The following is a 16,338-nucleotide window of genomic DNA, read 5'->3' on the forward strand; positions in this document are numbered from 1 at the left end:
TTTTTGAGACAGAGTCCACCGACTCACTCAGGCTGGAGTGCAGTGGCACAATCGCGGCTCACTACAATCTCTGCCTCCCGGGTTCAGGTGATTCTCCTGCCTCAGCCTCCCAAGTAGCCAGGATTACAGGTGCCCACCACCACACCCAGCTAGTTTTCGTATTTTCAGTAGAGACAGAGTTTCGCCATGCTGTCAAGGCTGGTCTCGAACTGGCCTCAGGTGATCCACCTGCCTTGGCCTCCAAAAGTGCTGGGATTACAGGCATGAGCCACCATGCCGGCCAAGCCTATTTTGTCATTTTAAACCACCGTGCTTCTCCAGTGTGGTGTTAACCAGACAGGGTTCCCTGGTTTAGGCACTCAGATATTGGAAACCCACCCTTCTTCTTATTTCCCCAGGGTGAAAGTCAGTTAAAGGGGCAGTGTTCTCTGCAGTGCATGCAAGCACAACCCTACCGAGTGGTTGCAGTTTGTCTGCTGCTCATGGAAAGGCCTTGTGTGTCTTTTGTTTCTCCCATGGGATGAGAAGAGAACGGAGGCCGAGCACGGTGGCTCACTTGAGAATGACAGGTGGCCTGTAACCCTAGCACTTTGGGAGGCTGAGGCGGGTGGATTACCTGAGGCCGGGAGTTCGAGACCAGCCTGGGCAACACAGTGAGACCCCGTCTCTACAAAAAATAAATTTAAAAAAATTTTTAAAAATTATTATCCAGGCATGGTGGTGCCCACTGTAATCCCAGCTGCTTGGGAGGCTGAGGTGGGAGGATCACTTGAGTCCAGGAAGTTGAGGCAGCAGTGAGCCATGATGGCACCACTGCACTCCAGCCTGGGCAACACAGCAAGACACTATCTAAAAAAAAAATTTAAAAAAAAAAAAAAAAACAGAGTAGCTGAGTTCCACTAAAGTTTGCTCCGTGATCTAACAGCCTGGGGGTTAGGCCAGCTTGTCCAGTGGAAGCCTCCCATCCCCATGTCTGTACGATGCAACAGACAAAACAGAATGAGAGAAAAAGTCATATCAATGAGACTTTATATAATTAAGTCAATTCATAAAAATAAAAATGTAGCTGTTGATTTGAAAAAATGGCCAATTCCCATATGTTCATCAGTTATTGAATCGTGCAGGGATTCCTAGACTTGAGTCATCTCCCACTTCATAGCTCGTCACACATCCAAGGAAGCAGGCCAGTTGCATCACTCCCGCCCACCTCTTTATAGGAAGTGGCATTTCATGTAAATGTTGAAAATCAGATAGGGTCTAGTTCTGTTGCCCAGGCCGGAGTGCAGTGGTGCGATCATAGCTCACTGCAACCTTGAACTCCTGGGCTCAAGCAATCCTCCCATCTCAGCCTACTGAGTAGCTGGGACTACAGGCACACACCCCAAGCCTGGCTAATTTTTTTTTTTTTTTTTTTTTGAGACGGAGTCTCACTCTGTTGCCCAGGCTGGAGTGCAGTGGCACAATCTCAGCTCACTGCAATCTCCGCCTCCCAGGTTCACACCATTCTCCTGCCTCAGCCTCCCAAGTAGCTGGGACTACAGGCGCCTGCCACCATGCCTGGCTAATTTTTTTGTGTTTTTAGTAGAGATGGAGTTTCACCGTGTTAGCCAGGATGGTCTCAATCTCCTGACCTCGTGATCCGCCCACCTCAGCCTCCCAAAGTGCTGGGATTACAGGCGTGAGCCACCGCGCCCGGCCTTTTTTTTTCTTTAAATAGATATGGGGTTTCACCATGTTGCCCAGGCTGGTCTCAAACTCCTAGGCTGAAGTTATCATCCATGCCACCATCATTGCTGGAGTTTTCCTTGATGTTTGTTTTACTGGGTGAAGGTGTGTAGCTTTCTTCAGGCTCTCAAATGGGTCTGTAGCCCCAAAACAATTAAAAATCATGGCTAGGAAACATCTAGGAGGCATACAGATAATTTTCCAGGAATAATCATCTGATTTTTTTTCCCCATTCAACTGGGAGACCTAACCAAAGAGCAACTAGCTATTCATATATATTGCTTTCCCGAACATAGCAAGCTCCTTGGAATGAAAATAGATTCTTTTACCATGTTAGCATTAAGTAAAATTTTCTCTTTTTTTTTTTTTGAGATGGAGTTTCGCTCTGTCACCCAGGCCGGAGTGCAGTGGCACCATCTCGGCTCACTGCAAGCTCTGCCTCCTGGGTTCACGCCATTCTCCTGCCTCACCCTCCCCAGAAGCTGGGACTACAGGCGCCTGCCACCACGCCCAGCTAATTTTTTGTATTTTTAGTAGAGACGGGGTTTTACTGTGTGAGCCAGGGTGGTCTCGATCTCCTGACCTTGTGATCTGCCCACCTCGGTCTTGCAAAGTGCTGGGATTACAGGCGAGAGCCACCGCACCTGGCCAAAATTTTCTTATAACAACTAAAAAAAAAAAAAATCATAAGGACTTGGGACATTTATAGGCTAAAGAGTTTGAAAAGCAGAGAAACACAGGTTTACAAAATTAGTAAATTTATCTTTAAGTTTTTTGTTTTGTTTTGTTTTGTTTTTTGTTTTGTTTTTGTTTTTATCTTTAAGTTTAAAATGACCAAGCCAGGCATGGTGGTGCGCACCTGTAATCCCAGCTACTCGGGATGCTGAGGTAGAACAATTGCTTGAGCCCAGGAGTTCGAGTCCAGCCTGGGCAATATAGCAAGACCCAGTTTCTTTAGGGGAAAAAAAAAAAAAAGACTGATAAGAAATTAATGTCTCAGCTTCAGTGCTTTCTAGGCAGCAAACTTTTACTTGGAGGCCCCTTCTTAGAAGCCAGTGTGCAGTGTTTCTATTTCACAGAGAGGATGTAAGCCACAGAGAGAACAAGCCAGCCCTGTGTCGTCTCCCTGCCCTGGACGGGGAGAGGTGCCTTCTGTTCTGTACACTTCATGGGGTCAAACGCTGGCCTCTCTGATCCCAGTCTCCACTTCCACCTAATAAGTCCTGTTCATTCAAGTACTCGCATCAGGCCATCTAGGTTATCACTGATCCTAATTTGTATCTTTACAAGCGGTGGCCCTCTAAACCGGCAGCAGAATGGCCCTCAGAGAAGTGAGCCTTTCTTTCTAAGCTCCTGACAAGCATTGCCAACTCAATGTGGCTGTGCTCTTCATAGCAAAATGCCCTCTGATCAGCCTGTGAAGTGGGCTGCCTACCCCTGCCTGGGAGAAGAAAAGGTGTCAGGAAAGGGGTTTTGATCCACTTCCAGCTACTTTATTTAGCAACGGCAGCCTAGACTGCAAAAGCAGACTTTGGAATTGGAATTGGCCGGCCTCTCAGAAAACCAGAGCTGGGCAGCTCCCTCTCCTCTGTCCTGCTGTGATTGCGGGTTGCCTGCCCCGTTTTCTCAGCGAGACCTGATAACCTTGCTAATTGTGGAAGGAGACGCAGGCTGCCCTCTGATTTGAGGTTGTACAAGAGAGGTCTCCTGTTTGCTGTTTGGCCTCCTGAGCTCTGGCTTAGAGATTTCACTGCCTCTGAGAAACACCACAGGTGTTAGCGTGACCTCAGCACATACATAGCCTGAAGGCTTTTTTTTTTTCGAGACACAGTCTCTCTCTCTGTTGCCCAGGCTGGAGTGCAGTGGTGCAATCATAGCTCACTGCAGCCTCAACCTCCCGGGCTCAGGCAATCCTCCCATCTCAGCCTCCTAAGTAGCTGGAACTATAGGTACACACCACCACGCCTAGCTAGTATTTTGTGTGTGTATTCTTGTAGAGACTGAGTCTCACTGTGTTGCCCAGGCTGGTCTCAAACCCCTGGGCTCAAATGATCTTCCCGCTTCAGCCTCCCAAAGGGCCCTTCCGGCCACCACACCAGGCTGAAGGCTTAAGAGAAACGTCATTGGCCGGGTGCGGTTACTTACGCCTATAATCCCAGCACTTTGGGAGGCTGAGGGGGGGTGGATCACCTGAGGTCAGGAGTTCAAGACCAGCCTGGCCAACATGGCGAAAACCCGTCTCTACTAAAAATACAAAAATCAGCCAGGCGTGGTGGCGAGCACCTGTAGTCCCAGGTACTCTGGAGGCTGAGACAGGAGAATCGCTTGAACCCGGGAGGCGGAGGTTGCAGTGAGCCGAGATTATGCTACTGCGCTCCAGCCTGGGTGACAGAGCGATACTCCATCTCAAAAAAATAATAATAATAATAAAGAGAAATGTCATTGGTTGTGTGTACAGAGAATGCAAGAGCAATGCCAACTCTCTGGCCAATGGAGAGTATTAAAAGTCTGGTTGAAGATATATTTCTACCACGTGTTTGCTGTAAGCTAGCATGTCGCCAGCCCAACCCTGGGCCTTTAAACTCCTGTGTCTGATTTTAACCTTGACACGTACTTGTCCCTTCAGATCCCTGGCTCTCAGTGACAATACCTGTCTCGCTTCTGTTTTCTCTCTAGGCCAGCGCTTATTTGGGGAGACCATCTTAGGGCTCACCCAAGGCTCTGTCTCCGACCTCCTTGCCCGCCCCAAACCCTGGCATAAGCTCAGTCTGAAAGGACGAGAGCCCTTCGTCCGGATGCAGCTGTGGCTGAACGACCCCAACAATGTGGAGAAGCTGATGGACATGAAACGGATGGAGAAGAAAGGTAAGTCTCCCTGCCCCGCCTGGGCCGGCTGCGTCCTCATTCATAGACAGGCAGTTTCTTTCAAATCTTTCACACACAGCCGATGAGGGACATTGACCCATGACCAAGGGACTGGAGGACAGGCCAAAAATATTTTTGGATGGTCATCAGCTAATGAGTACCTAAGAGGGCTGGGAAGATGTGTAACTTTTTCTCTCCAGCAGCCTGAATCTAAAGATTTTTTTAGCACTGGGAGCACTTTTAACCAAGGAGAGCGGAACGGCTCTGGGGGCGCTGCATTTGGTTTTTGTGTCGTGTGGGTGGCTGATCGGGCTATCACAGCATTTACTGAGCATGTACCAGGTGGCTAGAGGCCTTCCTTTGTTATCAGAGACAGAAATAAGAAATGCATTTTGTAGGCCGGGCATGGCGGCTCACGCCTGTAATCTCAGCACTTTGGGAGGCTGAGGCAGGCGGATCACTTGAGGTCAGGAGTTCAAGACCAGCCTGGCCAACATGGCAAAACCCCCTCACTACCAAAAAATATATATATATATATCTCCAAGCGTGGTGGCGTGCGCTTCTGTAATCCCAACTGCTTGGGAGGCTGAGGCACAAGAACCGCTTGAACCCTGCAGGCGGTGAACAGAGATTGAGCCACCGCACTACAGCCTGGGTGACAGACCATGACCCTATCTCAAAAAAAAAAAAAAAAAAGATGCATTTTGTAGATCAGGAAACAGAGGTTCAGAGAGGTTCGGTGCCTCCACCAAGGTCACTCAGCCTGGAAAGTGACAGAGCAAACTCCTGCCACAACAGATCTCTCTCTTGCTGTTATTTCCCAGCCTCTGGGGATTTGGCCTTCCTAGAGGAATAACCCCATTTGCACCCACATGTCATCTCAAATGTGGATTCGCGTTCTTCTTGCAGCCTGTAGGCTACAGCATAGGAAAAATGCCTAAAGCCAGGTGTGCTGTGCCTCGTGGTTTGCAGTTTCTAAGCGCTGGTCCTCGCCAGTGAGTCCGCCCCTCGAGCACCCTCAGTCCTCAGGTCACCCATGGTGCTAGGAGCTCACTGGGCAGCTGAACTGCATCCCTTAGAGGCAGAGACTGGGAACCAGCTGCTGCTGATCTGACCATAAGAAGTGGCAGCCTCCCTGATCAGCTAATGCAGAGGACCTTAACTAAGAGTGGGCATCCCAGGGGTCGGGCGCAGTGGCTCACGTCTGTAATCCCAACACTTTGGGAGTCCGAGGCAGGTGGATCACTTGATGTCTAGAGTTTGAGACCAGCCTCAGCAACATAGTGAAACCCCATCTCTACTGAAAAATACAAAAATCAGCCAGGCATGGTGGCGCACACCCGTAATCCCAGCTACTTGGGAAGCTGAGGCAGGAGAATCGCTTGAACCTGGGAGGAGGAGGTTGTAGTGAGCAGAGATGACACCACTGCACTCCAGCCTGGGCAGCACAGCGAGACCCCATCTCAAAAAAAAAAAAAAAAAAAGGGCCCCCCCCCCCCCTGGGTGGGTCCCCCCCCCCCCCCCCCCCCCCCCCCCCCCCCCCCGAGCATCTGAGCCAGGTACGGAACCCAGGCCTGTCAGTTCTTAATTCACCCAGAAATTCCAGCCAAGCATCACCATTCTCACCCAACCCGGGAAAGGGCTGCTGAAGGAAAAAGAGTGTCTGGTGCCTCCTCCAGGAACCCTATGGGGGTTCCTTTATAATAATAGAGGCTTCTATTTTCTGAGAACTGCCCTGTTTGCCAGGCACTGCGCTAAGACTGCTCTCCATCCACATGACTCTGCTTAGATGTCCTTATCCAGGAAATATGAAGCTCAGGGCTTCATGCAGCCTAGCAGATTTCGATAGCTCCTATCAGTAGGGAGCGGGAATTCACACTCAGGGCTGTCAGATTTCAAAGCAGATGCTCTTAAATATACGTCCGCTGCCTCTGTGCTGCGAGTTGCCCCCCTGGGATGACCCAAGGGCACTGCTGCTGCCCACTGATGACCTGCCCAGGTGGTGGCCTCTGCCCCATTCAGGGCCCCTCTAGCGGGCTCTGGCCTGCCCTTGGGCCTGTAGTCTAAGGGTCTGAGGTAGGCCACGCCTCTTGGGCAGCCCCAGGCAGCGCTGTAAGCTGCAGGGGCCTGGTGCCACACTGCCACCTCAAAAGTTTTCAACTTATTTTTCATTTTGTTTTTTTGTTTTGTAAAGTCTTGCTATATTGCCCAGGCTGATCTTGAACTCCTGGCCTCAAGCAGTCCTCCCATCTCGGCCTCCCAAAGCGCTGGGATTACAGGCATGAGCCACTGCATCCGGCCCTTTCAACGTCTTATTATGGGAAATCTCCAACATAAACAAAAGTAGAGAGAATGCTGTCATGAACCCAATGTATCTGCAGAGTTTCCCGTTATCCCCTCACCCGAGCAGCGTCAAGCTTCTTGCACTCGCCAGGAGGCAGCCCTCAGCCCTTAGGAAGGAGGAGGCCCTGACAACCCGGCTCCCTGCTGTGTTTCTCACCCTGGGGCCCTTAGGAAAGGACTTTAGTCCCTGCAAATACATCTCCAGGGCTTCCCAGGCCTCCCATCTTTCCCTCTGCACAGGCTCATGGCGCCCTCTTGTGTTACCAATGAGTTACTGTTTCTGCGGGGCCCAGATCTTTCCAAAGGTGCCCCAGTCTCCAAAGCCGCTATGGTCCCGTGGACTTCTCTTCACTCCTGGGGGTGCCGGCCACGAGGGCTGCTCCCTAGAGAGGCCTTCTCTAGCCCCCCGCCAGTCCCTGGTCAGTCGTCTGTCCCCTAGAAGAGAACTGGAGGGAGTCCCCATGGTTGGACCATCCAACTCCTTTCTCTGGATCCAGCGGCTTTGACTCCACTGTTTGGGTTTTCTGTGGGGAAGATTTACCTTCTCAATTGCTTCTGAGTTCTCATGACAAAATGGCAAGTTAATTAAGGAAATCTCTTGCCTAAGTTGTTTATTTTATTTTATTTTTTTAGAGATAGGGTCTCTGTCGCCCAGGCTGGAGGGCAGTGATGCAATCATAGCTCACTGCTGCAGCCTCGGTGTTCTGGGCTCAAGTGATCCTCCCGTCTCAGCTACCCGAGTAGCTGGGACTACAGGTGCATGCCACCACACCTGGCTAATTTTTAAATTTTTTTTGAGACAGGGTCTCGCTATGTTCTCCAGGCTGGTCTCAAACTCCTAGACTCAAGCAATCCTCCCACCTCAGCTTCCCAAAGTGCAGAGATTATAGGCAAGAGCCACCACGCCCGGCGATGTCCTTCAAGATTCAGTTTAAACATCATCTCTTCTAGGCAACTTCCCCTTCCCCCTCCCCAGGTGTAGGGACTAGCCCCATGGGGTCGGTGGGTCTCTCCCCATGTGCGGAGATGAGAGAGTGTAGAAATAAAGACACAAGACAAAAGAGATAAAAGAAAAGGCAGCTGGGCCCCAGGGACCACTACCACCAAGTCACGGAGACCGGTAGTGGCCCCAAATGCCAGGCTGCACTGATATTTATTGGATACAAGACAAAGGGGCAGGATAAGGAGAGTGAGCCATCTTCAATCATAGCTAAGGCCACGTGGGTCATGTGTCCACTGGACAGGGGGCCCTTCCCTGCCTGGCAGCCAAGGCAGAGAGAGAGAGAGGAGACAAAGAGAGAAACAACTTACACCATTATTAGAGACCTTTAGTACTTTCACTAATTTGCTACTGCTATCTAGAAGGCAGAGCCGGGTGTACAGGACGGAACATGAAGGCAGACGAGGAGCGTGACCACTGAAGCACAGCATCACAGGGAGACGGTTAAGCCTCCAGATAACTGCAGGCAAGCCTGACAATGTCAGGCCCTCCACAAGAGGTGGAGGAGTAGAGTCTTCTCTAAACTCCCCCAGGGAAAGGGAGACTCCCTTTCCTGGTCTGCTAAGTAGCAGGTGTTTTTCCTTGACACTGAGGCTACCGCTAGACCACGGTCTGCCTGGCAGTGGGCGTCTTCCCAGACGCTGGCATTACCGCTAAACCAAGGAGCCCTCTGGTGGCCCTGTCTGGGCATAACAGAAGGCTCGCACTCTTGTCTTCTGGTCACTCCTCACTATGTCCCCTCAGCTCCTATCTCTATGGCCTGGTTTTTCCTAGGTTATGGTTATAGAGCGAGGATTATTATAATATTGGAATAAAGAGTAATTGCTACCAACTAATGATTAATGATATTCATATATAATCATATCTAAGATCTATATCTGGTATAACTATTCTTATTTTATATATTTTATTATACTGGAACAGCTCGTGCCCTCGGTCTCTTGCCTCCGCACCTGGGTGGCTTGCCGCCCACACCCAGGTCTGGCTGAGGAACTCTTCTCAGTATCCCCATCGTCCCTTGCACTTACTTACCCCACCCCACTTTTCAGTCTGCTGGGAACATCTCTCTGGATACTTCTCTGCCTCCCCTACTAAACTGTTAAGCTGTGCAGGGACAGGTGAGGACCTCACATTCCGTCAGAGCAGGTCCTTGATGAGCATGTGCTGGTAACAGAATGGCTCTCATCTTAGTGTTGTTTCTTTTGTTTTGTTTGAGACGGAATCTTGCTCTGTTACTCAGGCTGGAGTGCAGTGGCACCATCTGGGCTCACTGCAACCTCTACCTCCCAGGTTCATGCAATTCTGCCTCAGCATTCCTAGTAGCTGGGATTACAGGCGCACACCACCACGCCCAGCTGATTTTTGTACTTTTAGTAGAGACGGGGTTTCACCATATTGGCCAGGCTGGTCTTGAACTCCTGACATCAAGTGATCTGCCCGCCTCGGCCTCCCAAAGTGCTTGGATTCCAGGCATGAGCCACCGTGCCCAGCCTCATCTTGGTGTTTTGAGATGCTCTATGCAAAGTCCTGCAAGCCGGCACTGTGCCGTCCGGGACCAGGGATTTGGGCTGCTGTCCCAGCTGAGCCTGACCTCAGTCTGCCATCTCTTCCTCCGCAGCCTACATGAAGCGGCGGCACAGCTCAGTCAGTGACAGCCAGCCCTGCGAACCGCCGTCTGTCGGCACCGAGTACAGCCAGGGCGCCAGCCCCCAGCCCCAGCACCAGCTGAAGAAACCCCGGGTGGTGCTGGCTCCCGAGGAGAAGGAGGCGCTGAAACGAGCGTATCAGCAAAAGCCATACCCGTCACCAAAAACCATCGAAGACCTCGCCACCCAGCTCAACCTGAAAACCAGCACCGTCATCAACTGGTTCCACAACTACAGGTACGGCTGGCTCGCAGGGAGCGCCGGTGGGCCCAGGGGAAGGGGTTGATCTGTCCCGAGGCCGCCATGGCGCACAGGGGTGAGGCTGGAAGCGGGGGAGGGGGGTTTCACTATGTTGGTCAGCCTTGTCTCAAACATCCTGACCTCAGGTGATCTGCCCACCTCGGCCCCACAAAGTGCTGGAATTACAGGCGTGAGCCACCATGCCCGGCAGTTCCTTAGGTGTTATTGGAGGTTTTAACTCCAGAGATGTAAGGCCACGTCCCTTCCCGTCACTGTCACATAGTTAGAAACAGGTGGTATCTGCCATGACCCAGAAAGAAAATCACCTCTTGATTACATCATTTAATAAGGGAGAGTGTAGGCATTCATGGTTCAAAAGGAGTGAAACTTTTGTGGTTTAGTTTATATATATTTATATTTATATTCATATTTATGTATTTTCAGAGACAAGGGCTTGCTGTGTCACCCAGGCTAGAGTGCAGAGGTGCAATCATAGCTTACTGCAGCCTCGAACTCCTGGGCTCAGACAGTCCTCCCACGTCAGCCTCCTGAGTAGCTAGGATGCCAATGCACCACCATGCCTGCTGATTTTTTATAGAGACAGGGGCCTCGCTCTGTTGCCCAAGCTGGTCTCAAACTCCTGGCCTCAAGCAGTCTTCCTACCTCAGCCTCCCAAACCCTTGTGATTATAGGCATGAGCCACCGCACCTGGCCTGAACTTTTATTTCTTAGTGATTTTGCAGTGCTTTCTCGGGGTCTTCTGCCGTGTTATCTTCCAAATTAGTTTGATTAGTTCTGTAATTAAATAAATGAAGTCATTTAAGATCTTTGCATTTGGGAAAGTTCATGAGTTAATGAAGACAGACTGAGCATCTTCTAGATCTCAGATTCTGAGCTAAGTGTTTCACCGAGTTATATCACTTAATCCTCACAGCTCACAAATGTATATGAGATACAATATTCTCGTCATTCTTTTTTTTTTTTGAGACGGAGTCTTGCTCTGTCGCCCAGGTTGGAGTGCAATGGCACGATCTCGGCTCACTGCAACCTCCTTCTCCCAGGTTCAAGCTATTCTCCTGCCTCAGCCTCCTGAGTAGCTGAGACTACAGGTGTGCACCACCACGCCTGGCTAATTTTTGTATTTTTAGTAGAGACGGGTTTCATCATGTTGGCCAGGCTGGTCTCAAACTCCTGACCTCAAGTGATCCGCCTGCCTCGGCCTCCCAAAGTGCTGGGATTACAGGCATGACCACCACACCCGGCCAGTTCTCTTCATTCTACAGATGAAAAATATAGAACTCAGAGGGGCTAAGGAGGTCAGGGCCCAGTGCTCTCTTGGTAGAACAAAGTGCACTGGGATGAAGTGTTTGGAGTAGATCGAGGAAACCCACTGAAGGAGCTTGAGTTGCTGATCATAGCTATAACCATACTCTCTACTGCTAAAAACCAAGAATTCCAGGGCCCTGATGGAGATCCCTAAGCTAATGCCCTGCCATTGACCATCTCAGGTGCTGCTTCCCATTGTCCCTAGGGCACGATAACACTGGGATAGGTGCTCCTGGTTCAACCAAGGTGACCATACGTAGGTGTGGCTGATGGCAATGGGGCCCTCCTAGCTGTGCACATGACACAGTCATGGGCAGTACAAAGTCACAGTCAGGCTGGAGGGGAAGTTGTGTCTCTCACTGGGCCCTCCCTCCCCCATAAGGTCCACTGGAGTTCCTGAAGGGGCCCAGTAAACCACCCAGGCTCTGAACAAATTGGGAAACTAAAATATTAGGTCGGAGCCCAAATCACACCTTTATTGCCCATAAAGGCAAAGTCACAAGATGCTGCTCATTGTGAGAGCTGAGCGCACCTGCTACGTGGACCCTAGACCCAGGCAAACTTCCCCACAATGGCAGCCCTGGCCCTGCACGGGCCTCCCTGTGTTCCAGCTACCTCCCTCAAGGACAAAATCCAGGATTAGCCAGGCGTGGTAACACTCACCTACAGCCCCAGCTACTCAGGAGGCTGAGGTGGGAGGATCGCTTGAGCCCAGAAGGTGGAGGTTGCAGTGAGCCCAGATCACCACTGCACTCCAGTCTGGGTGATACAGCCAGACGCTGTCTCAAAAAAAGAAAGTCCAGGAGCTGCACAGCCAGTTTCTTCATTCCAAATTTAGCAATCAGATCAAAACAGAGGCAGAGGGAGGCCAGCAGTTAGAACAGTGGAGGTCCCTCTACTTGGAAGGAAACTTCAACAGTAATGAGGCAGAATGAAGGAAATGAACAGAAACGTGGACAGGGGTTTCCTGAAGCTTCTCTTCGCCAGGTGCCATGCTATCCCATTTCCACTTTCTTTCTTTCTTTTTTTTTTTTTTTTTTTCTGAGATGGAGTCTTGCTCTGTCACCCAGGCTGGAGTGCAGCGGCGCGATCTCGGCTCACTGCAACCTCTGCCTCCCAGGTTCAAGCCATTTTCCTGCCTGCCGCAGCCTCCCGAATAGCTGGGATTATAGGTGCCCACCACCACGCCTGGCTAATTTTTTGTATTTTTAGTAGAGACTGGGTTTCACCATGTTGGCCAGACTGGTCTCAAACTCGTGACCTCAAGTGATCCACCCACCTCGGCCTCCCAAAGTTCTGGGATTACAGGCATGAGCCATCTCTACACACCTAGATGCCATCTCTACTTTCTAGCCACAAAGATGCATGCACTTTGAAGTCTCCTGCAATTCACATCCATTTTAGGGCATGTGTGATAACTCTTTCTATAATATAGATGCGTGCAAAGCCCTAGGTTACTGTCTGGGCATAGATACTACCAATTATACAAAACAGCTCCAAAAGTATGTTCCCTGGCCCTGCTGGGGCCACGTTTGTTTCCCAAGTTCCCCAAAGGCCTCAGCTGCATGGCAGTCACTGCCCCCTGGCCAGGGTACACCCCCTCGGGTTTCTCAGTTTGCTGCTTGTCTTGCTGGTCTTCTGACAGACATGCCTATCACACTGTAGTCTGCGATCATTGTGGGGACGCCTCTTTTGTGCATTTTCGCACTAGCAAATTCAGTGGTACACCTGTGGCAAAGATAGAGAAGGGAGAGAAGAAGAATACCAGTAGGACCTCAAAACTTAGTAAATAAAATTTAGTAATTATAGGTCTGGACTGGGTGCAGTAGCTTATGCCCGTAATCCCAGCACTTTGGGAGGCCAAGGCGGGTGGATCACTTGAGACCAGGAGTTCGAGACCAGCCTGGCCAACATGATAAAACCCCGTCTCTACTAAAAATACAAAAATTAGCCAGGTGTGGTAGTGCGCGCCTGTAATCCCAGCTGCTCAGGAGGCTGAGGCAGGAGAATCTCTTGAACCCCGGAGGCGGAGGTTATAGTGAGCTGAGATCGTGCCATTGCACTCCAGCCTGGGCAACAGAGCAAAACTCCATCTCAAAAAAAAAAAAAAGGCCACCCACCCAGCAGGCCAAGGGCAGAGGGGCAGAGCAGAGATGCAGACTGAGTTTCTTCTCCAAGGCTTTGGTTCTTTCACTAAATGCTTTGTACAGACCAACCTGCTGTTATACCCGACAGAGCTTCCCAACACTGGATGTGTTAAATCCCTAACCAAGAACATAGTTTTTTACGTTCTTTTCTCAGGGGTTAAACAGGAAAAGTAGATTTTCTTCTTCTCCACTGGAACCCTCAGGGAGTAACACTTGGTGTCAATTTTTGCCCCCTCAAAAAAAAAAAAAAGCAAGCTTTATTTCCTCTTATCCTTTCACTTTAAGGGAATTAGGAATATCTCTGACTAAAGGCAATTAAAAATATCTCAGGCTAGGCTGGGCACGGCCGGTAATCCCAGCATTTGGGGAGGCCAAGGTGGGAGGATTGCTTGAGCCCAGGAGTTTGAGACCAGCCTGGGCAACATAGATCGCGTCTCTACAAAAAAAATAGAAAAACTTAGCCAGGCGTGGTGGTGCGCGCCTGTGATCCCAGCTACTCAGGAGGCTGAGGGGGGAGAATCACTTGAGGAGGTTGAGGCTGTAGTGAGCTGTGATCATGCCACTGCACTCCAGCCTGGCATGACAGAGCAAGACCCTGTCCCCCCGCAAAAAAAAAAAAAAAAAAAAAAAAAAATATATATATATATATATATCTCAGGCTGACCATTTACCCAGGATTGACGACTAGATTGCCAGAACAACACGCCACAGGACACTGCTCTTCCCTGGAAAAACAGGTCCGCCCAGTAGGAACTTGGATTCCGGACCCTCGTAGCCACAGCATTCCGCGAGCCTTGTGTGACTTCCCTAAAAACCACAACTGCTCCTGGAAGCTCATCTTTCTAGGCCAGAAGACAGTATTCCTTAGAAACATGGAGACAAATCTAGGCTAAGAAGGATGATGTCTCACATCTGTGGAGCACAAAGCATGTGCCAGGCGCTGAGCCAAAAAGTTTTTGTTTGTTTGTTTTCTGATTTTGGTTTTGGTTTCGGTTTTTTAAGAAAGGGTCTCGCTTTGTCGCCCAGGCTGGAGTGCAGTGGCAAAATCTCAGCTCACCGCAGCCTTGAACTCCCAGGCTCAGCCAATCCTTCCATCTGAGCCTCAGGAGTAGCTGGGGCTTCAGGTGCATGCCACCACACCTGGCTAATTTTTTGTATTTTTCTGTAGAGATGGGGTTTTGCTATTTTGCCCAGGCTGGTCTCTAACTCCTGAGCTCAAGTGATCTCCCACCTCGGCCTCTCAAAGCCCTGGGATTACGGGCATGAGTCCTGCACCCAGCCTGAACAGTTTTATAGATGTATCATCTTATTAGTCCCTCCATCAGCACCCAAGTGCAGTGCTGCTGGTCCCATTTTACAGGCAAAGTCTGCACACAGGGGCCAAGCTCACGAGCATGGAAACACAGGCCCCGTGCCTAACGGTGTCCCCTCCCCACCCCAGCCTTAGGGCTTATCACAGCACACAAACAGCGGCTGGATAGGGGGAAGGGTGACCCCTTTTTGAGTGGCTACTTTGGGTCCTACATCATACATTTAATACCTTATTTAATCTTAATAACTTCTCTGCAAGGAAGATACCATTCTCCACATTTTTCAGACAAGAAATAAGAAAACTGAAGTTGTAGCCAGGCGTGGTGGCTCACACCTGTAATCCTGGCACTTTGGGAGGCCAAGGCAGGTGGATCACCTGAGGTCAGGAGTTCGAGGCCAGCCTGGCCAACATGGTGAAACCCTGTCTCTACTAAAATACAAAAAAGTAGCCAGTTGTCTTGGCACATACCTGTAGTCCCAGCTATTCGGGAGGCTAAGGCAGGAGAATCATTTGAACCCAAGAGGCGGAGGTTGCAGTGAGCCAAGATCACACCACTGCACTCCAGCCTGGGCGACAGAGTGAGACTCCCATCTCAAAAAAAAAAAAAAGAAAAATGAAATTTTCTTATTTCTCACAGAATGCTATGGCTATGAGGTTAAATAACTTCTCCAAGTTGCACAGCTAGTAAGCACCATAGCCAGATATCCAACCCAAGTGTGCCTGCTTCCAAAAAGCCTGTGCTCTGGTTTTGGGTCGGGCTGGGACCAAACCTTCACTACCTTTATAGCCTCCCGCCTCCCTAACCAGAGTAGGTGGGGTGGAGAGTTTCACCCCAACTAGCAGTCTCACTGCCAAGGAGCTTGAAAGCCATAGCACCCAGGAACCTGTTCACAGAAGCCACTGTTTCCCGGGCTCCCAAGGTAGCCCCAGGGAAGGGGGAAAGACTTATACACCTTGGAACTTCTGGGGAGCTTCTCAGAACCTTTCCTTTCTGAACCAGAGCTCACAAATCTTTCAGGACAAGGTTCAGAGCTCACTGCACGCAGGAACCAAATAACTCCGTAGCAGAGTCACAACCCCCTGCACCCCACCAGAGTTCAATACCCTGGTCTAAGCTACAGTAGGATCTTCCCCAGGGGAGTCCCCACAGTCAGCACAGGACCCGGCGCAGAGTAGGAGCCTAGAAAACCTTTTGTTTTTTTTTCCTTGAGATAAGATCTTGCTCTGTCGCCCAGGCTGGAGTGCAGTGGCACAGTCTTGGCTCACTGTAACCTCCGCCTCCCAGGTTCAAGAGATTCTCCTGCCTCAGCCTCCTGAGTTGCTGGGATTACAGGTACCTGCCACCACGCCCGGCTAATTTTTGTATTTTTAGTAGAGACAAGGTTCCACCATGTTGGCCAGGCTGGTCTCGAACGCTGGGCCTCAAGCCATCTGCCCGCCTCAGCCTCCCAAAGTGCTGGGATTGCAGGCATGAGCTACCATGCCCAGCCTCAGAAAGCCTTATTGGCCGGGCTTGGTGGCTTACACCTGTAGTATCAACACTTTGGGAGGCCAAGGCAGGAGAATCACTTCAGCCCAGGAGGTCAAGTTTGCAGTAAACTATGATCTTGCCCCTGCACTCCAGCCTAAGCAACATCATGAGATCCTGTCTCTACAATATTAAAAAAAATTTAGGCATGGTGGTATACACCTGTGGTCCTAGCTACTCAGGAGGCTGAAGCAGGAGGATCACCT

At 50.3% G+C, this 16,338-nt stretch overlaps 1 protein-coding gene across 6 annotated transcripts in view; it reads left to right on the forward strand.

Annotated features, from left to right (window-relative positions):
• CUX1 (cut like homeobox 1) overlaps nt 1-16,338 on the forward strand; it is a 472,474-nt gene that overhangs the window by 418,580 nt on the left and 37,556 nt on the right. For 3 of the 6 annotated variants that reach the window (XM_032756129.2, XM_032756134.2, XM_032756128.2), the window contains 2 exons: nt 4,402-4,590; nt 9,552-9,816. The exons of the other annotated variants lie outside the window; for them this stretch is intronic. In XM_032756129.2, coding sequence (XP_032612020.1) covers nt 4,402-4,590; nt 9,552-9,816 — 454 coding nt within the window. The remainder of the gene's footprint in view (nt 1-4,401; nt 4,591-9,551; nt 9,817-16,338) is intronic. 6 annotated transcript variants of the gene reach the window in all.

The sequence above is a fragment of the Hylobates moloch genome, unplaced genomic scaffold (genome assembly GCF_009828535.3).
Source record: "Hylobates moloch isolate HMO894 unplaced genomic scaffold, HMol_V3 SCAFFOLD_1, whole genome shotgun sequence".
NCBI classification, from domain to species: domain Eukaryota; kingdom Metazoa; phylum Chordata; class Mammalia; order Primates; family Hylobatidae; genus Hylobates; species Hylobates moloch.